General features: G+C 39.4%; 1 protein-coding gene across 1 annotated transcript in view; it reads left to right on the forward strand.

The window, feature by feature from the left end:
• The window catches only part of AFF3 (AF4/FMR2 family member 3), a 533,714-nt gene that overhangs the window by 68,057 nt on the left and 442,203 nt on the right, over positions 1-23,454 (forward strand). Inside the window, 2 exon segments of the mRNA XM_045445721.1 lie at positions 19,797-19,883; positions 22,155-22,275. Coding sequence (XP_045301677.1) covers positions 19,797-19,883; positions 22,155-22,275 — 208 coding nt within the window.

Raw genomic sequence — 23,454 nt, forward strand, 5'->3', positions numbered from 1 at the left:
TTTGTTTTTAATGTTTATTTATTTTGAGAGAGAGAGAGAAAGAGAGTGAGTAGAGGAGGAGCAGGGAGAGAAGGAGAGAGAGAGAATCCTAAGCAGACTTGGTTCTGTCAGCACAGAGCCCTGTGCAGGACTTGATCTCACGAACCATGAGATCATGACCTGAGCGGAAACCAAGAGTCAGATGCTTAACCAACTGAGCCACCCAGGCACCTTATACATATGTTCAGTTTTGATTCGAACCATATCACTGGTCTCTCTCAGTGGACTGAACATCTTCTTGAGCAAAGATGTAGTAGATTAAGTGGATCAAGGGACAGAGGAAAAATCTGGGTTTTTAAAACTGTGTGCCTTGAAGTTCCCTCCACATTCCAAGTATGCTTTACTCACAACTCACCTTTGTAACATACTTTATGAGTAACAGATAACTTTCATACCTATTAGTTCACTTGGTTCTCAGAACAACGCAGTGTCGAAGGCATGCATATTATGTCTTTGTTTCTAAAGATCTGAAAACTTATTAGACATTAGGTGCCTAAGGTCACACAAAGAATATATGTTTTCCTGCTCTTTCAGTGAGTAAATGCTCATCAAGTGTCCGTGGTATGCCAAGCATTGTCAGGTACTGAGGATACATAGAAAGAAGAGTTCTTAATTGAAACAAGGAAGAATCAGACTCTTTTCCTTAGTCAGACTTCATGTTTTTAGAGCCAGGACTTGGTGCTTGGCAATACCCATCCATTAAAGTAAAAGAAAACTCACATAAGACAATTAATGTGACTGACACTGAATACTTCATACATGGTGAACTTGAGTGATCTGGATGGAATGGGGGAACTTGAGTGATAATTAGATCAACGTATTATGTTGTTTTCTGCTGTGGTATGCAATGTATACCTTTTTGAAGCTCTTTTTATTGGTACTAGATCAAAAGCCAGATAATTTGTTGGTTATTTATTATGTAAAGTGTAATTCAGAGTCACTCAGGCTCTTCCTTTAAAGAGAAATGTTTTTTTCTTTGTTGATATTCATGATATAAGTGTCCAGCACTACCATCTCTAGAAAGTTTAGTGTTTGCAGTGTAAAAAATAAAAAGAAAATGGGGCGCCTGGGTGGCTCAGTCGGTTGAGTGTGCAACTTCGGCTCAGGTCATGATCTTGTGATCTGTGAGTTCGAGCCCCGTGTCTGGCTCTGTGCTGACAGCTCAGAGCCTGGAGCCTGCTTCAGATTCTGTGTCTCCCTCTCTCTCTCTGCCCCTCCCCTGCTCATGCTCTCTCTCTGTCAAAAATAAATAAACATTAAAAAAAATTTTTAAAAGAAAAAGAAATAAGAAAAACTGGATTTCTGTGGCCTTTCATTGTAAGAGGAAAAACTAGTTACTCTAATGATTTTATTGTTTTGAATTCTAAATTGAAAAAAAAAATATTGCTGTATTGGAAAACTAAAGGTGGGAATGAGTTTGTTCAGCTGATGTTTCTCAGTTTAAATTTCTATATTTAATTCTTTTTTTTTTGCATTTAAGTCTATATATGTATATTAATTCTATTGTTACATATGTATATTTTGTATGTAATGCCACTTTATATTTCCATTTCATCTTACATTGTTATTCTTGTTCTTTTATGTGCTCCAATAAAGTCATTGTTTCTATATGTGTTTTCTGATTGACAAGTTGAATAAAGAAATTGATTTTCTTTGGCGTAAAACTAAGTATCGAGTCACGCAGGAAAGCCTTTGGAAAACAAATAGAGCAATCCTTTTGTCAATGCTAATATTTCAGTTTTTCAAGCTACTTGCATGACTAGAGTGATAACCGATCTTAGAACAAGCATTTGATATTGATTTGCCAGTCTAAAGTAACAAGTTACTGCTTCACTTCTTATCAAGAATTAAATCAAAAATAATTCTGTGCCTTATATAATATGTACCTTGAGAATTCTCTTGCATGATTTATGTGCTGCAGTGTAGCAAGGATAAATGTTGAAGAATCATATGACTTTAGATAAAGGTTGTATATTATTACTACATAACTTTATTATATAGTAAATCTTAATTTGATATATACAAAAAGCTATTGCAGAGGTTCTTAAAAAGTTGGGCACATTATATTATAAGAATTTGCATCTTTTTTTATTAATCCTGATGAATTCATAGCCCATAAGGCTTTTATTGTCCAATAAAAATCCCAAATGGGAAATACTGATTTGCTTACAAAACATAGACCTTTTTGCAAATCAGAATTGATTATCATTCAAAGCTGATATTAGAAATAAAAATTCTATATTGTTTCCTCTTCTCAAAATTAAAAAATGAGGTTATAATTAGGTACTCTGTGTTTCATATGAAAGTCAGATAGTATTTTTTTTTTTTTTGCATATTTTAAATTTATTTCCAGAATTTACCATCTGGTAAAATGGTTTGAGTTAATTTCAGATAGTTGCAAGTAACTCAGATGTTTCATACAGAATTAACAATTCATGTATCCCATATTTGCGTGTGTGAGTATATATGCAATATGCTTGTTGTAGCTCAGATATTTAAAATAAATCCAGAGTTAATATTGGATCTTTTTATTCTAACTCCTCTTCCTACCCCAAGGCCATAGAATTTTTTTTTGATAATTTAGGTCCGTTTTTTGCTTATGTTTCATGTTCATAATGTGTAAATGGGAATGGGGGCTCTTTGTGACAATGACCCCACTCAAGCACCCAAGTGAAGGAAAACTACATCTTTATGCTTCCAGATTTGGTAGGGGAGGAGATATGGATATGTTATATGTGAGGATATGCATACCTGTTCCTAAACGAACTCCTAGCAATTGTGTGTGGATTTGGCAAGTTGGTTCCAAAATATGTCTGACAAATACAGAAGGTCAAGAATATCAAGACAATCTTGAAAAAGAGTAAGGTTGTAGGACTTACAGAGCTGTAGGAATTAAGACATACAGTGTTGGCACAGGGATACGCAAATAGACAAGTGAAATTGAAAAAGGAGTCCCAGGAACAGAACCACACCTGTGTGAAAACCTGATTTATGGCAAAAGTTGGCACTGCATAGCAATGGGAAAATAATGGTCTTTTCAACTAATAGAGCTGGGTCATTTGGCTTGCTGTATGGAACCAAAATGAAACTGATCACTACGTTACATCAAAATCAATTTCAAGTATTTTTTCCCCCTGAATTGACATTGGTTTCATGCATAGTATGAGGTAGTGGTCAAGTTTTAATTAATTGAGTTGATTAAATCATTGACAGAACAAAGATCATTAAAAGCTTAATAGAATATTGCCAGAATCTCAGAAATCTCTCCTGGGCATCCTTCTGCACATTATTCTTTCCCTTTTTTCCAGAGAAAACTATTGTCCTGAATTCTAACACTAAAGTTTATGCTTACTTGTTTTTGTACATCATACAAATAGAATTATATAGTAAGATATTCTTCTCTGTATTGCTTCTTTCAGTCAATATTGTGTTCATGAGGTTTATTTATGTTGTTGGATATAGCTGTAGTTCTTAAGAAGTGTGGAATTATGCTGTACCTTCCTAAAGGTAGAGTTGCTATATAAAATATTTGGATTTATTTATTTATTTAGATTAGACTCATAAGTATTTCTTTTATACTTTGGGTTATATTCCAATACTATTTTATTTATTTTCTCATTCAAATTGCTCCAGCTTTGGCTAATGGAAACTCTTTCAGTTGGCTCCTATATCTCTTTGACATAAGTCCATTATTGGTGGTAGTGTTCTTGCTTTCTAGTGATACAAGTTGGTTCTGCCCTATTTTCTGTGCTAGTCCAAAAATGAGCCATTTCTTCAAGTAGCCCTGGTTCCTTTCTTTGGACAATGGTGTTGGAAACCAAGATCTGAATGCTAGCCATGCTTGTTGCCACTGGGATATTGATGTTTCTGGGCCCACTCAGCTGACAGAGCAAGGTACGCATACACACACACACACACACAAATATACACATATATACATATATATACACACATATTTATAAATATCTCTATATGTTTCCATTTGCATATATATTAATTTGAAGCTAAGTTCAGTCTGTTGCCTCCAGCTCTAACCCATCATCACATGGATTGCATAGGTCATTCTAGCTTCCTCCCCTTTCTTATATGAGGGAGATTCCAAGGGTTTTTGGCCAGTTGGAAGAATGCAGTTGCTATTTACTGCAGATGGGAAGGACTGCATGGGAGCAAGATTAGGGTGAACTTCTAAAATACTGTTATTCTACTATCAATAACTGGTGATGTGAATTAAATAGATAATATTTTGTTATCTTAAATGTTAATAAAATATGTATAATATCTATAATTGTGAAATAATTTTTAAAAGTCAGATTGCTACTTTCTTTTGTCTTAGATTATATAGTAAAATACATGTAACATAAATCTACCATTTTGGCCATTTTTAAGTGTACAGTTCGGTAATGTTAAGTGCAGCAGATCTCCAGAACTGTTTCTATCTTGCAAAACTGAAACTATATCCATTAAACAGTTCACCATTTGTCCCTCCCCCAGCCTTTGGCAACTACCCTCTGCTTTCTATCTCTGAATTTGACTACTCTAGGTACTTCATACAAGTGGAATCATACAGTATTTGTCTTTTTGTGATTGGCTCATTCACTTAGCATAACATCCTCAAGGGCTTCCATGTTGTATGTATTACTTTGCTAGGATCATGTAACAAAACACCACAGACTGGGTGGCTTAGCAGAAATTTATTTTCTCACAGTCCTGAAGGCTGGAATTCCAAGATCAAAACGTCAGCAGGTTGGTTTGTTCTGAGGCCTCTCTCCTCAGCTTGCAAATGGTTTCTGTCTTATGGCCTCTTCAAGTGGTCTTTTCCCTATGCACAGTCATCCCTGGTGTCTCTCTTGTGAATCCAAATTTCCTTCTCTTATAAGAACACCAGTCAAATTGAATTAGGACCCATGCTAATGACTCATTTTAATTGAATCACCTCCTTAAAGGCCCTGCCTTCAAATATAGTCACATTTTGAGGTACTAGACATTAGGGCTTCAGTGTATGAATTTAGGAGGGACACAGTTTAGATGATAACATTGTTGTATATGTCGAGTGTCAGAATTGCTTCCTTATAAGGCTGGATAAACTCCATGATATGTATACACCACATCGTTTATCCAGTCATTTGTCATTTGGGTTGTTTCCACCTCTCGGGTGTTATGACTAATGCTGCTATGAACATGGGTATACAGATATCTCTTTGAGACCTTGCTTTCAATTACAAAATATTGTAATTCTATTTTCAACTTTTTGAGGAACTGCCATACTATTTTTTTTTTAGTATCACAACTGTGTACCTTCATTTTTTAAAATTTTTTTATTTTTTAATATAATTTATTGTCAGACTGGCTTCCATACAACATCCAGTGCTCATCCCAACAAGTGCCCTTCTCAATGCCCATCACCCACTTTCCCCTCTCCCCCACCCTCCCATCAGCCGTCACCTTTTTCTCTGTATTTAAGAGGCCCTTATGGTTTGCCTCCCTCCCTCTCTGTTTGTAACTTTTTTTCCCCCCATCCCTTCCCCCATGGTCTTCTGTTAAGTTTCTCAAGATCCACTGGGGGGTAAAATGCCATACTGTTTTCTAATGAAGCTGTACCCATTTTACATTCCCATCAACAACATGCACGGGATTCCAGTTTCTCCACACCCTCACCAACATTTGTTATTTTCTTTTTTTTAGAGTAGCCATCCTAATGTGTATGAAGAGTGTGAAGAGTCAAACATACCAACTAAAAACAAAGGAAAAAGAACATTTTATTTCTTCTGTTTCTCAGGAATAACCAACATTAACATCTTGGTATTCTTTTAGATTTTTTTCTATGTATATATGTATGTGTGTGCGCGTACACACACACACTTTTGTATAATTTAACAAAACTTTGATCATTTGCTTATGTAATTTTTATCCTGGTTTTTTTTCCCATTTAACATTACATTATGAGTATTTCCTGCATCACTAAGTATTATTGAAATACAGGAGTTTTAATGGCTACAGTAAATTATGATTTAATTATTTTCTGACTTTTGCACATCAGGTTGTTTCTAGTTCCCCATCTTGTATACAATTCTCTGATGAAAATTCATCTACGTAAATCTCTGCGTTTCTGACAGTTTCCTTTGGACATATTCCTAGGGAGATATTAGCAAGGTTCTGAATATGTGTTACAAAATGCAGAATTGTTTTCTGGAACTTGGTTCTGATCTAGGCTTCCTCCAGCCACATGTCACCCAACACTTACCAGAATTGAATATTAATTTTTAACTCACTTAAAATTATTTTTCTAATTGGATAGGTAAAAATTGTTTCACTTTTGCTTTCTTTGCATTTCTTTAATTATTAACGATGATGTGCAATTGTTATGTATTTATTATTTATCCTCTTGTGAGTTTAATGAGCCTGATAAAATAATTGACAGGGATAGAAAATGGCACATTGAATTTGCAGAATTACCAATATTTTCCTAGTATAAGAAGATGCTATTAGTCATAGTCTTTAATGTTTAAGAATACATAATATGCCTAATATTGATATTAAGAGATATTACATTTATTAATGATAATTTCCTTGTTTTATAAGATGTAAATACTAGCCAGAGATGACTGCTTAAAATATAAATGCTTGAAAGAAATGAGTATTATAATCTGAAGAACAATTCGTTTTTATCTAAAATTCCAACGTTATTACTAGCTTGAAAAAAATAGTTAATAAATACTATTTCTCAAACAGCAAGCAAAGTTAGACTAGATGAAAGATGAGGAGACAGTTCTGACACAAAAAGTCAAGAGAGTGCTAATGCAAGTATAAGAGAGGAGAGATTTGGAGGGGAATGGAGTGGACAAGGGAGCAGGATGGACAATTAATCAATTTGTAGCCAGGAGAGTGGAATTCAGAGTTTTTGGGAGGGCTTCGGCAATTCAGCAGATTGCCTCTACCTTTGAGGTAAATTGTTATTCTCCTATAAATTGAAAGTCTCAGACACCTCTGTACTCAGATTTGTCGTATTGAGGTTCTGTATCTCTCTGGAGCTGTGGGCAAGTTGAGTTCATAAAGAAATGTTTCCATACCTGGTATCAAATGACCTGGTGTTTCTGAGTTATCCCTGGGGATTATGCAGATTATTTGTCTGAAACTGTAAATGCAGGTAGATGCTAGCAGGATGACTATGGTGATTTGTTTGTCTGTTTGTTTGGTATGTGTAAGTCCAGGGTAATTGTTGACAGATTCAGAAAGTCCTTGATCAATGTGGAGTTTGGTTGAATTAAAGTCTACAGGTTAGGTTTGTGGAGAGATCTGTTTAGTTCATCCTTGGGGAGGAGGTGTGTGGGGGGGTGTGTGGAGAAAATACGCTTGGACTGGTAAGGGGGCCCGGATCCTTGGAGAGAGTCGCATATAAACCTGTGCTATATTTACTAATCATTGCCTTAACTTTACATTTTGCATGTTTATAGATCAGAAAGGGAAAGCAAATTAAAACTGTCAATATTTTAAAAATATAATGCTTTGTATTAAAAAAGTAATGTGCTTGTAAAACATCCAAACTATACAGAAGACTTCCCACCCCCTGCCACTTCATTCACTTCGGAGATAACTATTTTAAGATTTTCAAATGTCTTTAAAAGCACACATGTGATTTTATGTAAAAGAGATTATATCATCCATGTTCTTCTACAGCTTATTCTTTTCACTTAATATGTATGTCTTAGATATTTTTCCATGTCTTTACATTAGATCCCCTCCATCCAATGGTGGCATAGTCTTCCATTGTATGAAATACCATAAATTTTAACCAGTCTCTAAAGAATGATACTTAATTGACTTTAAATTTGTTTTTGTTTTGCAGTTTAAATAATGCTGCAGTGACATCCTAAATATGAATGGTATATTCCTAAATATGAAATCCTTGGGTCAAAGTCAATATTTAATGACAGCCTGTGATGGATAAGGAGTGGTGTTTCTTTCTGTATAGTGGGTATTTTAATCACCTTCTTTCCAGGCATTAATAATATTTCACCTTGGCAGAGCACTTTAACATTTTTAAGGAATTCTTCGTTCATGACTTCATTTGCTTCTTACAACCAGTGAACAGTGTATGTATTGGTTTTATTAACCCTGCTAAGGCATAAAATAGGTCTTAACCTGTGTATGGCTGGACCTTACCTGGGTCTCCTCATTCTTGGCCCAATATTAATATCTTTGAAAGTAGTGGAGGATCCTTGGAAGTTGTAGCCCCAGTGGTAGGAAGTATTCTTCTTGTTCAATGGGAGGTTTTGCTATGTCTTCCCTTTTCTTTTTCTTTCTTTCTTTCTTTCTTTCTTTCTTTCTTTCTTTCTTTCTTTCTTTAATGTTTATTTATTTTTGAGAGACAAAGCATGAGCAGGGAGGGGTAGAGAGAGAAGAGGACAGAGGATCTGAAGCTGGCTCTGTGCTGACAGCAGCGAGCCCAACATGGGGCTCAAACTCATGAATTGTGAGATCATGATCTGAGCTGAAGTTGGACACTCAACTGAGTGAGCCACCCAGGTGCCCCATGTCTTCCCTTTACTATCATTCCAAGTTGACTCTGAATCATTAGCTTTGTAGTCAAGAAAGCTTTAAGTTCAATAACTTTCAGGTAGATCTCCCATTGAGATATTACAGTATCTTATATTAATGCATGTAGACTTTTAATTCCAAAGGGATAATATGACACTTCCATGTTTCTTTATGCCAGTCATTTAAAAAATTATTTGATAAAAAACCTAGCTTTATTAACTCTTTGAGGCTGCTGCTTTCAGAATGTACCTGAAAGGCCTTTATGTATCATAGCATATGTTTACTGTCCTGAGAAGACCAGATAAGTCTACTTACAGTATTGTTTTTCCTTATTGGTTATTCAGTGAAAGAGGGGTTGAGTGAAAATGAACACTGGTGATTCAGCCATCTATCCCTTCAAGCAACAAATGGTAGCTGAGTGCCTACTGTAAGTCAGGTATTGTTCTCAGCTAATTCTGAGAGGTGTGGACCCTAATATTTAGTGGAAAGAGACCCCTAGGGACTCAGAAAGCTGGACAATCAAGATGGAAACCCACAGAATAGAATCCTCCTGACACAGCAGGAGGCTAATTGATTTTGAATTGCCAGAGAACCAAGATGAGGAGCGAAGTCAAATGCTTATTCTCCAGTCTTTTCTTCTATTATGTGCCACAAACTGCCCAACCTTGTTATGGGCACATTTTGAGGACGAAGAACCTTCTTCCTAGGCTTTCTTCACAATAAGTTTATCTTAATACCACAGAGTTGCCTATATTTCCTGTGACGTTGGATTTACTCTCTTGTTTACGGTTGTATATTGGAAACATTAAAAGAGATAGAAACAGTAAGGAGTAAGGGAAGAGAGGAAAGGAGAAGGGGAGGAGGGATAAAGACATTTTAAGATAACATGAAGCAAATATGTTGTCAGAATATGTATGAGTGTCCCCTTTACAACATTTCTTAAAGAATGGTGATAATTATCATCATGTGTAGGCAGCTCCATAATATATAATATGCCTAATCTTCTAGGGATCTAATAAAATATTTGTATGATAGATTACATGTCTAATTAAAATTGGGAACTTGTGAATGATACATCAACCATAGGAAGACCCCCTGGTTTTCTGACACTGTGTTATATGGATATTTAGAATTAATCATCTTTACTGTCACTAGCACCTAATGAATTATAGAACTATAGAGTTCAAATAATTCAAAATTCTTAACATCTTCCTCTAACTCAAGCTTAATTGACTATAGAACTTTCACGGCAGGGCCATGGATATATTTTTGTGTCTAGCTGGTGTTTTGTTTATAGTAAGTGTTAATTAAATTTTTTGAATAAAAAAATATATTTTTAAAACACTTCAGTTTTTTAATATCCAGGACTTCTGTGGAACTTAGAATTTGATTCTAACAGTTACTATTTAGGCAAATCATTTAAATTTTCCAAGTCTCATTTCTCCATTGAAGACAGGCATCTATCTGTAAAATGAAGAGAAGAATGTTTATGGCACACAGATTTTGTTTCATTTTTATATTTGCATGTTCATTTATTACAATTCTGTGTTTTTCATAAATAAGGGTTACATAGCAGGTTTGTTGAGAGGGATAATAAAATACCAACACTTTCCAGCACCAAACAGTTGCCCACTATTACTATTAATATGATTCCCATTGTTATGCTCTACAAACAGAAGGAACATTTTAAGACCCAGAATCTGAATGGATTTGTATTGTGTTTTTTCAAATTGTGGTATGTATACAGATTAAATTTTGATGAGGAATAAGGAAAAATTTTTTAAATCATTTATTGTATATTTTTAAAGTATTTTGAGTATTATTTTCAGTGCCTACTCTGTGCTAGGCAGGGTTCTAGGTTCTGGGAATACAGTTTTACAGAAAGTAGACACAGTTCCTCCTCTGTGGAGCTAACCATGTAATGGAGGATTCAGATAATTCGTGTAAGAAATGTGATTGGGGGCAGAATGTAGGGTTCTATGTAGGACACATGAAGGTCAGGACTGGTCAGGACTTGGGTCTGTTGAAGGCATCAGGGAATGTTTCTGAGAAGGAAGCATCACTAAATTGAGAGCTTCAGGATCAGGAGGAGGTAGGCAGGTGGCAAACATATCCCTGGGCTCAAAGAGAGGCCATAGTATAGAGATTAGGGGAGATTTGGGCCAACACTGGAGAGAGAAATAGGGACCAAGCGCTGCAGGGCATGGATGCCAGATTTGGATTCTGTCCAAGGGAGGGTGGAGCAGAACAGTGACTGATCAAACTGCTATTTTAGGGAACACCACTTTACTGTGGAGGAACAGATGACAGGAAGAACAACCAGGAGACCCTTTGGGATGCACTCTGTGGGCTAGGAGAGAGAGCCAGTGGTGGCCTAGACTGGGGAGGCAGCTTGGAGGAGACCTTTGGACAAATTTGAGTGATATTGACAGGACCTGGGGATTGACTAGATGCTCATATTTCTGACCCAAACAGCTATGTGGGTAGTGGTGCCATCCACCAACACAAAGAACAGAATGGAGGCAGAGGCTGGGGTCAGGGAGTGGCAGTGAGCCATGTGTAGACTTTCTGGGCTCTGTGTAACTGTGGGAAACATGACTTGAGAAAGTCTGGTGGATGGTTGCATAATTGGTTCTGGAGCTGAGAAGAGAGATATGGATAAGTCTTAGAGCCTTGCATGTCACCAGTATAAAGATGGCACCTGAAGGGAAGGATATGAATGATATCACCAGGAAGACTGTCACATGAGAAGAGACCAGGCCTAGACACAAGGTCTTACCCACAACCCTGAATGGCAACAAATTCTAAAGGAGTGGCATAGGAGTAGAAACATGCACAGCACACTCAGGAGTAGCCCAGGAGGTGAATCACGAGTATACATTTCCACAGATCCTAGGGAACAAAGTTTCTCTAAAGCAGTGGTGGCTGTGTGGGAGGTTGGGGAGTGGATGCCTAGTGGGGGAGTTGTGACCTTGCTGTGAAGAGCAGAGCCAGATCACATGGGTTTAGAAAAACCAGGAATTAGAGAGAGACAAGTGTGGATGGCTCTGCAGAAAATGGTTGCTGATGGAGAGCAACAGCAAAAAGAGGACAGAAGGTCAGGGAGAACTTGTCATTTTCTTTTTTAGAATATAGGAGGACTTTGAATGGGTTTATTAGCTGATGAAAAAAAAAAAAACAAAACAAAACCCAGTGGAAACCAAGAGGGTGACTAAGTAGGAGAAAATGGTATCTGTGGGAAGGTGGGGAGGGGGCAGTAGGCTTCAGAGTCCAAGTGGGAGAGTCAGCCTGGGGAGGAGAAAGGACTCACCTTCGAGAGCAGTGAGGAGGAAAGGGTGTAAGGTCTGAAGTGGCCGGTGAGGTGAGAAAGGTTGGAGGATGGGAAGTTGAGGGAGCATCTGCCTGTTGCCTTCTGTTTCTCTTTGACCGAGGAACTGAGCCCAGGTCTCATGCCCCGGATCTGATTTCCTCGTGACATAGAGGCTCCATCCTCTCACTGGTTCTGTGTTCTCATTCAGATACTGAGGATTTCTGTCATACATTCCTCTTCCCTCCTCCCTTTACCCACCAAGACTTCTAGCTAAGCCCATAAACTGCCCTGTACTAGAATAGGTCCTTCTTATCTTCAAAACAGGTCTCTTTCCCTCTCAGATAAATTAATAGGTCTATTATAGTGGTCGCCATTTGTGTTTCCTACATGGAAGACTCTAATGGTTGATCTGTCAGATTGCTTAGACATCAGAAGGTATTTGAGGACATGCATATCCCTTTAATTCTTCCTTTCCTTAAAGTTAGCTCTGTTTGTTTTCATTCTAGCCTGGGGCTAGTTCTGTACCTCACAGGTAAATTAATTCAGCTCAACAGATGGAAGTGGCTCAAGTTAACTCTTGCTCCTTTTCAGAAATCCCATTTCAACCAGATAGTGTATGTCATTGGTGGTTCTGGGAAGAAAAGAAGTTGAGCAGTTGGATTCAGGAAGAACAGGGGCCATTTTTTAATGGCTGATGTACAGGGTCTCAGGACTTTCTATGTCCAAAAGCCTGACCCAACTGATAGTAAGAAGTTATATAAGAGGACTTGGCCACCTTCTGCCCTCTGATCACATCCATGACCCTGAGTGGCCACACAGAGATTGTATGGAAGGGCATCATGGTTAACACATAGGCATGGTATGAAATATGACTCTTCCTTATAGATGGCATTAAAATTCCTAGGAGTGGAAGTTTAGAAACTTATACTGTACAGTGAAAATGAAAAGTAACGGTATTTTGTGGAGGAAAAGTAATTTATTGGCTCTGACATGAAAAGCCCTGGGAGTAAGCATCCTTCTAATAATGGACACCCATGACTGATGGCTGTTCTGTGCTGCTGCTGTCTAGAAGTGAGCTCTTTGAAATAGCATAGTAGGGACTTTGCAGGTGAGTCTCATTTGATTAAGTTACTGCTGCTTTTGTGAAGCTCTGCTGCATCTTTATATTCTAACAAGGAGAAGATGGTAAATCAGAGTAATTGCTTCATCTCAAGGCACTTATATATTGTAAAGGAAAAAGGTCCTGTTAAGAAACTCAGATTAACTTCTCTGTTTATCCTATATGGAAAGCCTCTTTGAAAGCTGCTTATCATACAACCTGCTGGTTTATTTATAATGGAACAATTCCATTAGAACCTGACACTTGTTCTCATGGCAGCAAGACTTAAGATCCCTCAGGAAAAGCATTTAACCCTTGGAAATGCAAAGCTGTCATTTATCTGTCATCTCTCTAAAAACTCACTGGAGGGTATTTACGAGAGAGATTTGGAACAGTTATCATTTCCACCGAGTTAGAAATGGAGTTAGGACTCACTACATGGTCAGTAGAGAACAGATGAGCGTCCAGTACCGTAGTGCAGAAGCGGCTTGTCTTTGTTAGTGCCATTACAAAATGCACTAATTATGGTGTTCCACAATTTTTAAGTAATTCACTGTACAGAGTTCAGGGACTGGTGTATTAGTTAATTGCTAGTTGTAACTCATTTGAATTGCTTATCTCACTTATATTTTATAAGTTTTACAAGAGTTCTGAAAGTTGATGCTTATCAACCAAGGAAACTTAGCAGATCTTAGAAGAATGAACTCAAATTGTCATGATATGAAAATTAACACCCTTCTGCCTGGCAGTTACTAGCAAAAGATGGGGATACCATTTGTCAAAGTCTGTCAGTAAGTAGGTTCCCTGGGGAGCCAGTGGAGCATAGTCTAAGAATTCATTCTCTGGTGCCAGACTGCCTGGCTTCAGACCCCAACATTGTCGCTCACTGGCTATGGGACTTGTACAAGTTAGTTAAACTTAGAGCCTCATGTTTCTTCAGTGGTTGATGGGGATAATGTCTCTTGGGGTTTTGAAGACCACTCAGTGAAATAATGTATGTAAAGTGCTTCATGCAGTGGCTGCATGTAGTATTAAAGGGTAGTTGTTGTTATTAGCAAAATTTAATATGGGCCTGGTGGGTTTGGTAAGATGTTATAGATTATCCCAAAAGGATATTTTTCTTTGGAATATTTGTCGGCTACATTTGTCTGTGGGTGTTCATTATTTTTGTGACTCCCTTCTCTTTCCTAGTTTCACCAAAGCTGTCGTATAGGACAAGTGATTATGGCACAAACCATCCTCAATTCTTCTCCCATTCTTGTAGAACAGATTGGCAGCCCTGAGGAAGAGATCTATAAATGCTCTCAAAGAGAGTCTCTGAGGGGCGCCTGGGTGGCGCAGTCAGTTAAGCGTCCGACTTCAGCCAGGTCACGATCTTGCGGTCCGTGAGTTTGAGCCCCGCGTCGGGCTCTGGGCTGATGGCTCAGAGCCTGGAGCCTGTTTCCGATTCTGTGTCTCCCTCTCTCTCTGCCCCTCCCCTGTTCATGCTCTGTCTCTCTCTGTCCCAAAAATAAACGTCAAAAAAAAAAAAAAATTAAAAAAAAAAAAAAAAAGAGAGTCTCTGAATCACCTTTGTGATCAGAGACAAACAAGTAAGGTTGGACTGACCTTTTCAAGGTACCTATGGTAGAAATAATATTGCGGGTCATACTTACAAAGCTGATGGCAAGTTAGTGGTGTAATGCTGTTGGGGAAGATGGAGGGAACAGGTGTGAGAACTGAAATTACTTGACTCAAAAAGAAGCCTAGTATAAGTGAGCAGGGCAGAGTGATGTTCTTCAGGATTTAAGGGTTTATTGTATGCACCGTTGACCAGTCCTCTCTCCTCAGCAGATCTTTAACTGCCGAACTCACCACAATTCTCACCACCACTACCCTCTGCCACCCCACCCCACCCCTTCCCACCACCCTCCAGCCCATCTTCCCAGCACACCACTTCTACCACTCTTACCACCACCATTACCACCCTGCTCCCCATTACTGCTCCCTCAACACCCCATCCCTTCCCATTTCCCCCCACCCTTTCTTACGACTATCACCCCGATCCACACCCCCATCATTATTATTACCACCCCCAATACCTCACCCTCCTCCTCTTCCTCCACAGCCCTTCTTACTACCACCGCCCCCACCACCCCCATCATCACCACCCCCACCCCCATTATCACCATCACCATCATTCCCCCCACCACCTCATCATCACCACTCACCCCATTGTCACTACCACTACCACCATCATCCTTTCACCCCCTACCACCTCCTCATCACCACCCCAACCCCATCATCACCACCACTACCACCATCATCCTCCCCACCCCCCACCTCCTGGCACCAGCACCACAGCTACAACAGTTCAAGGCCTTGAAGAACTCTCATTGGAGGATCCTTGCCTCTTCACCAAGCTCTGATTCTAACCCACCTTTTCTCTGCCTGACTTGCTTCTCTCACCTGCGCACTCTCTGACTACCTTCCTTTCAGTCTCCCAGCTCTGTCTATAGATTAAGGAAGGCATTTGCAAGTATACTTCTGTAATCTTGCTTTTCTCTGATTTAAGGGATTACTAATCTTCTATCATTTGCTTTATAAATAACAAGAGATGATAATTAGTTTGACTCGTTAAGTGTAAAGCAGTTATTATTTTGCAGCATTTGATTAAGTTTCTTTAATTATGCACCGTTGTGTATGCTACTGCTCCAAAGATCAGGAGAGTTTCTGTGAAACATTCTCCTCTCCACTTAATGCCTTTTCTTCTTCCTATTTGCCCCTGTGGCTGCCAGTGCACACCCCAGGGGCAGGTTAGCGTGTTTTCCAAGGACTTTAAGCGTCCCACGATTGAAAAGGTTGTCTTCTCTGTGGTCAGGGTGTTCAAGGCCAGCCCTGATACAAACTGTATTCTTCCCTTTATCCACCCTTCATTTATTCACTCCAAACCAAACCTGCTTCAGGAAGGGATCAGATAAACTTATTTGGGGCAAGGTAGAAATGACAGAGTAGCAGTGGAGCAAACCAAACAAATGAAACTTTAAATGTGGAATTCCAGCTGGATAAAGAAGTAGGATGGTGTTGGGAGGGCAAGAGTCACCTCTTCCAAACCCTCTCAAAGGCCACTTAAGAGTAATTTATGTACCTTGTACTTTTAAGCCCTTCTTCCCTTCACTGTCCTCCACCTGCCCTTTTCTCAAGACCCAACTCAAAGGAGTCTCTTTCAGGAAGCACTCCAGATTCCCTGTGCTCCCTTCTGGAGTATCCTAGCCACACGATGTCAGCATTCTCTGCTTAGAATAGACCCCTGCCCAGCACTGAGTGTGGAGCCTGCATAAAATTCTCTCTCTCTCTCTCTCTCTCTCTCTCTCTCTCTCTCCCTCTGCCCCTCTCCCCCACTCATCCATGCTCCCTTTCTCTCTCTCTAAAAAAAAAAAAAAACTTATAGAATGGGGCCCTTCCCTCTTCTCCCCCTTGTCTTCTGAACCGTTAGCTTCTCAGCAGCAGGAAAGGCCAGTCACAGCCCTAATTGTCTCCCCTGCATCTAACACCATGGCATTCAGGAAATGCTTTTGGACTGAAGTGAATTGTATTTCTGCTGTATGAAGAGGAGAATATTTTTTAACCATGGAGAACATGATAACTTTCTTCAGATCGGTGAGAGATTGTTCCCTCTCTTCCCCTTGAATGTACTTGTTTCCCAGACCGCAACTCTGGAGACATACCAGTAGGTAGGATAATGTTTTTTGTTTTTTTGTTTTTTTTTTTTTTAAAGAAGAAAACACTATGATGATTCCAGCCAAGGGGTGTAATTAGCTACATATCCCCTTGGCTGAAAGCCTCGTCCATGGGAAATGCAGTTTGTTTGCAGCGATTGTTCGAATGTGAACAGGCTGCATATGGATCAGTGCTACAGGGAAGAGAGTCAGTCCCTCCTGGCCAGCTGCGCCTTCTGGGTCAAACTTGAGCTCAGCAGAGGGGGCAGCTCCCCCAGCTCCAGCACCTTTCTCTCTAATAAGGCTGCAGAGACCAGAGCAGGCTGAAGAATGGGTAGGATCTGAGGAAAATGATGAGCAGCCTTTGCTGGCTTACTTTTGAGTCTATAATTTTTAAATTCACTCACCTGTCCTTTATTCCACTTTTCTGTATTACATGGATATCCTTTTGGTATGTGTACTGTGGAAAGAAACTGATTTTTGTCTTTCGTTTTTTGGGACTATAAAAAATGATAACAACCCAGCCTTTATTCCAGAATTCTCATTTTAGTTCTTTCTGAATGGAAAGTAGCTTCCCTATGTTTCATTGTCCTGTTTTGCTTTTGTGAGGGAAACATTCAGTGTTTTCTAATACTGGGCTTGTAGACATTAGGGTTTAGGAAGTGTGTCCACCTCTTGGCTCCCGGGTAGCCCCTCCTCTATGGATTGACATTGCTGTCCCTTCTACATGATGTCTTCTTTATGACATTGTTTTGGTGATTGAACTCTTATCCTGAGTCCCTTGATCTTTAAAAAAGGTAGCCTAGCAATAATATCTACCATCCTTGTCTTTCTCCAAGGGACATTGTAAGGATAATTAGGGGACATATGTGTGAAATGTTTTGAGCCCAGTGGAAGGGAGAAACTATCAGACACAAAGGTATTGCTATTATTCGGTTTCATACTGTTACCATATGATCAAGGATACATTAATTTTGGAAATGGTGATAATTTCATGTTTGGACTTCTATTCCTCCCTAATCAGCATAATTGGCTTTGCCCTGAACCCTATACTTACCTCATTTTATAGATTAAAAACAAATAAGGGGCAATGATCAGAAATGTTTTTACTATGTTTTTCACTGGCTATTTTTTTTATTCTAAAAATAAGTTAGTCTTTTAAAGGTAGTTGATTAAAAAGCTTCATTTTCTGGGAATGTTATGCATTTGCAATATATAATAAATAATACTGTAGCAGTTGGCTGCCTCCACTTTCATACAAAATAAATAAATACATTTGGTGACATACATTTGAGGAATGTGATTCTTACAATTTTCACAGAAATAAGGAATAACTTTACAGATGATAGAGATTTTTACCATCTGCTAGTAACAACAACAATAACAAAACATAGCTCATGATACGAAGCTCTTACTGAGTCTAATGTATTTATTGGCAAGCCAGGAATAAGAATTCTCTACAACTTTAGTCAACCATCCCCAGGGAAGATGACCTGACTTTCAGCATGTCAGGGGAAAGGTTCCTTTGCTTCTAAAGCAAATGACATGGGTTTTACATCGTTTGAATGGCAGAGGAGGGAAGAGGGATAAGTTTTAATGGTGAGAAATCAAGAGAAAAGCACTCTCCAGAATTGTAAGTACCTACAGAGATTTCACTGGTAATTAGTGGAATGGTGGACTTACTGTCAAGAAGATACTGTCTTTGGGGCGCCTGGGTGGCGCAGTCGGTTAAGCGTCCGACTTCAGCCAGGTCACGATCTCGCGGTCCGTGAGTTCGAGCCCCGCGTCGGGCTCTGGGCTGATGGCTCAGAGCCTGGAGCCTGTTTCCGATTCTGTGTCTCCCTCTCTCTCTGCCCCTCCCCCGTTCATGCGGTGTCTCTCTCTGTCCCAAAAATAAATAAATGTTGAAAAAAAATTAAAAAAAAAAAAAAGAAGATACTGTCTTTGTGAGTTAAACATTTAGTGTTGACCAAAGAGATAAAATTTCAGACACTTAGAGAAAGATGGGGCATGTAAGTCCAGACTTTCTCTACAATGACATTTGCATTAAGCAGGTGACATTTTCCTAGGCCTGGCATGACAGGTAAGGGTTGTGGTTATAGTTAAGGATGAGGAACCAGGAGGGTCACCATTAGGAAGGGATAAATGTTCAGTGGAGGCTGGGGAAGAGAAACCAAAGGGAAAGCATTGAAGACGTATTAGCTCTCTTTTTGGGTTTCCTTTGCTCTCTTCCGGAGAAGGTGGGGATGATTGTCATTTTTGATCATTCTGGTTTCATCTGGTGGCATGGAGGATATTGCATGGCACAAGCATCATGGCTATCCTGTGAAAGATGGCCAGTGCATTTTTAAAAAACTGTTTATTTGTTTATTTTGAGAGTGAGGGGAAGGGCAGAGAGACGGAGAAAGAGAAAGAGAGAGAGAGAGAGAGAATGAATCCCAAGCAGGCTCCATGTTAACAGCACAGAGCCTGATGTGAGGCTCAACCTCATGAACTATGAGAACATGCCCTAAGCTGAAATCAAGAGTCAGACAGAGACTCAACCAACTGAGTCACCCACACACTCCAATGGCCAGTGCATTTTTATTAGTAGACTATGTGTAGGTGGTCCTGAGGGTGTTCAGTCTTTCTTAGTAGTAGAAGCTATAGGCTGGGTATGCAGGTAGAACCTCATTAGAGAACTTTAGCCAGCACTGGTGTGCATGTTGGAGCGCTTTTGGTTATCTTTAAATGGATTGGGGAGTGAAGCAGGTTTAAAGAAGAGCAGCTTGCCTCTCACCTCCCAACTTCTCCATATTTTTAAGTGATTTTTACTTACTGACCCTGGAAAATACAGTAAGTCTGATATCTGCCTAATTGATTTTTGCTTTCAGCCTAATGCTAAACATCTAAGCCATGTTGCAAAGTAGGCAGTGTTTATAAATTTGTTTTCATTGCTATATTCTACATCATCCCTCCTTTTTTTTTTGTCATGCCTCATATTTGGACCCTGATGTCCTGTGCCCTTTCCCATTGGCCTTTGGCAAAAATGCTGACAAACTCATACACATTCAGATACCAAGGGCTGATCAGGTTAAAGTGTTTCCCCTTCTTGTGGTGTCTACATTTTTTACAGGGGTGAAGACATCTTAAGCCAGAGGAATGACTCTCTAGTTGTGGAATTTCAGTCGTCAGCCAGCAGATGTAGGAGGTATTATTTTGGGTATGGGGGCCTCTCAGAAGTCCTGAAATCATCCTAAATGACCACCTGCCTGCTCCATGTTACATAAGGCCACTTCATGCATCATACCAGTCTTGTGTGTTTGGTTGGTTTGACCTTGCCTGAGGGCAGCAAGCATGTTTATGGAAGTCTCTGTGCATGGAGTCCTGCATAGTTGGTGCTTCGCAGATACCTGTGTGTGCTGGAGAGGGGAAGAAGTACGGTGCATGGTATGCAAGCTTATTTTTCTGATTGCCAAATGCTGGTTTGGGTCCTAAAGTTAGCAAGTTCATAGTAAAACTCGATTTGTCCCCTTGGTTAAAGCTCACTTCATGCCCATCCACAGCATGAGTCATGTGTTGTCAGAGCAGTCTCCATTTGAAATCCATGGAATGTTTGTGAAAGCTGCAGTCTCATATTGCGAATGTCCACAAGCAGGGCAGGGCAATCATAGCCTCTTCTTTGAACTTGAAGCCTGGTTCTGTGAATAAGAGTGTCATTTTCATCTTATGCCTTCCTTATGCCAGTCACTATCACTATAGCCATCCAGAGAGTTCTTAGTGATCGCAATGTCAGAGCTGTGAGCCTCTCATTTGGTAAGGCTGTGGCTGCAGCCTCCGTTTATGTGAAGGTCACTGGTTGGACTCCCCAATCTAATAACTTTGGGTAACGTACGAAAGATGAATTAAAATGCTAATAGGTGATATGTTCTGGGTATTTTAACATTTCCTAATCTTAAATTTAAATGAAATTCCTTAGGTGTTCTCCCAGCCTTGCTGAAAGCATATTTAGCATTGCCCCTTAGCGAATTTAAAGTATATTCTATCCACCCAGGCAGAGCTAGAAGGATAAGCAATATGTATTTTATGATCATTTTATTTGTGTCCTCTATAGCTACATGACACAAATATTCTCTTATACTCAAGATAGCAATTCAGCTAAAACAAAACTAGACAAAACAGGATCTCACTCTTTCATATATTTCTATGAACCCACAGATCCTTTCATTATTAACAACACTTAAAAGCAGTACATTGGAGTTTGGGCACCTAAAGCTATTCCAAAGCCATTTTGTAGATTACCTTCACGTTTAAACCTTACAACGCCATGAAACATCCCTGTTTTATAATGAAGACACTGGGGTGCAGAGAGGTTGTGTGGCTTTCCCATCATCATGTCGCTGGTTATGGGAGAACCACAGTCAGTAGGTGGTTGTCCTGGCTCCCAGTTCAGGCATCTGTGCATTAGATCAAGTGGGAGCTCTAAGCAGAACAAGGTCACTTAAAATGCTTCTGCTAGGAAATGAAGACAGTGCTCATTCTGAGGGACATGTCAGTTATGTTGTCTCCACTGAGCCAGATTTACTTTATGTACCAAGCTGAAAAAAACATGTGTATTTCCTTCCTTCAGTAAACGGGTCACTTCCTTATTATTAGTTAAATTAGCCCCTTTATTTCCTCCTTATGAGGGGGAAGGAACACTCCCTTAGTCCTCCCAGTTATCTGGTGTCTGGTCACTTCATAATTGTATTTTGGGAGAATAGATATTAATTTTCTTTAACAAAAAGGCTGAGATCCTTGATGACACACCATAATTCAATTTCCGTTCTCTCCCTTTGTTGCCTGCACCCCTTCCTCCTGGCACATTTTTCATAGTTAGGAGTGATAGTGTCAAATATATCAGAAGGAAGAATTGATTCAGTAGTAGTTTGACGACTTGACTGATTAGCAGAGATCAGAAGAAGGCTCATAACTGTGAAAACCACTGCAGCATGGAGTTTTAACAGCTCTTTAGGGAGCTAGTTAATGAAAGAATCACTACAGAAACACAGCCATGCAAAAAAAAAAAAAAAAAAAAGAAAAAGAAAGAAAGACAAGAACAGAAGCATTCCCATATAACACTCAGAGGCTATGTCTTAAGAGGAAATATGCTCATAATTTCTATTTACACATCACTGTAATTACTGTCTGCCTTAAGATTACTTTCAGTCTTCTCCTGTCAAAATTGCTTAGATATTTCCTGTTTTACATATCAGGCAGAGAGGTCTAGTACTGGTTGGAACTTGTCCTAAGGATTTTCTTTTGCTCCTGAAGAATGTAATTATCAGACACCCAAGCTCATACTGCTTGATTAGACTGGCTTTAATCTGATCCATGTTCTTATCATCACCATTTGTCCATGACCCAGACTTCTGCACTCAGGGGAATGTTTGACTGGGCTTTAGCCTTTAACTTTTTCCTATGTGGTTGTTCTCTTTTCTTTCTCCTGATGCAGCGTCTATGAACCAGATAGAAATGTGTTACGGAGGAAAGAACGAGAAAGAAGAAATCAGGAAACTCAGCAGGATGATGGCGCATTTAATTCGAGTTACTCCCTTTTCAGTGAACCCTATAAGGTAGATGGTTTTCTGTTGTTCATCTTCACCTTCACTTGTACCTCTACTTTCAGTCTGTATTGGAAGAGTCGACCAACCAAACTTCAGCTGGCTCTCTGCCTGGTCAGCCCAGGAAGACAGCTCAGCCGCTCAAAATGAGGTCTTCTCAGATCACAGATCTTGGTGTTGAGTTCACACGACTTGACTGCCTGCTCCCTCAGTAAAATATAACTTTTGCTTAATAGTGAGAGCTGTTTGCTGTGATTTTTATCAATAGTATAGACTTCATTTCTGCACTGATTTTCAAAGTCAATGCCACTTGTTATGTTTTTTTCTCAGCTATTAGGAAATATAAAGAGGTTTGGTAACATTTGCCACACATGGGTCATGCTGCAATCAGGGTACCTGATAGGGTGATGAGAAAAAAGCTGCTGGATTGCTTCTCATTTATACCAAAGGTCAGAGATACAGCTTCTCTTCCAAAATGAAAGGTCTTCCAAGATTTCACTAATATCTGAGGCTGCACAGAACTATAGATAGTTTAGGCTGGTGGCTTCTTGAACATTTAGCCCCATGTTCATTTTAAGCTTTACTCTGACTTCTTTTGCCTGTCCCTCTGGGTTTCTGACAAGAATAATTATATATTTAGAAATTGGCAGCAGAACAATTTGAGCCAAATTTGAATTTTCAAGAAAAGCTTCCAAAGGGACTATAAAAAAGAAAAGAAAACCTAATCCTGGAAAGTCTTAATTGAGACTGTTTTGTGCAGCTACAGTGGTAAATTTTCTGATTTCCTTAGCTATAGCACACCACCAAGGATAGATTCCTTTTTGATGTAGTCTAAGGCTCTTAACAGCTTCCTGGTTCTGGCATGATACAGAGTGTGGATGGACTTCTTCAGCAAAGGATAGGTTTTTTTTTTTTGTTTTTTGTTTTTTTTTTTTAATGTTTATTCATTTTTGAAAGACCTAGACAGAGCACAAGCAGGGGTGGGGTAGATTGAGAGGGGGACACAGAATCTGAAGCAGGCTCCAGGCTCTGAGCTGTCAGCACAGAGCCCAACGCGGGGCTCGAACTCACGAACCGTGAGATCATGACCTGAGCCGAAGTCGGACGCTCAACTGACTGAGCCACCCAGGCGCCCCAGCAAAGGACAGTTTTGATGTCATCCCCCAACTCTTATTCTGAATGTGACAAGCC

Source organism: Leopardus geoffroyi, chromosome A3 (assembly GCF_018350155.1).
Source record: "Leopardus geoffroyi isolate Oge1 chromosome A3, O.geoffroyi_Oge1_pat1.0, whole genome shotgun sequence".
Classification (NCBI taxonomy): Eukaryota; Metazoa; Chordata; class Mammalia; order Carnivora; family Felidae; genus Leopardus; species Leopardus geoffroyi.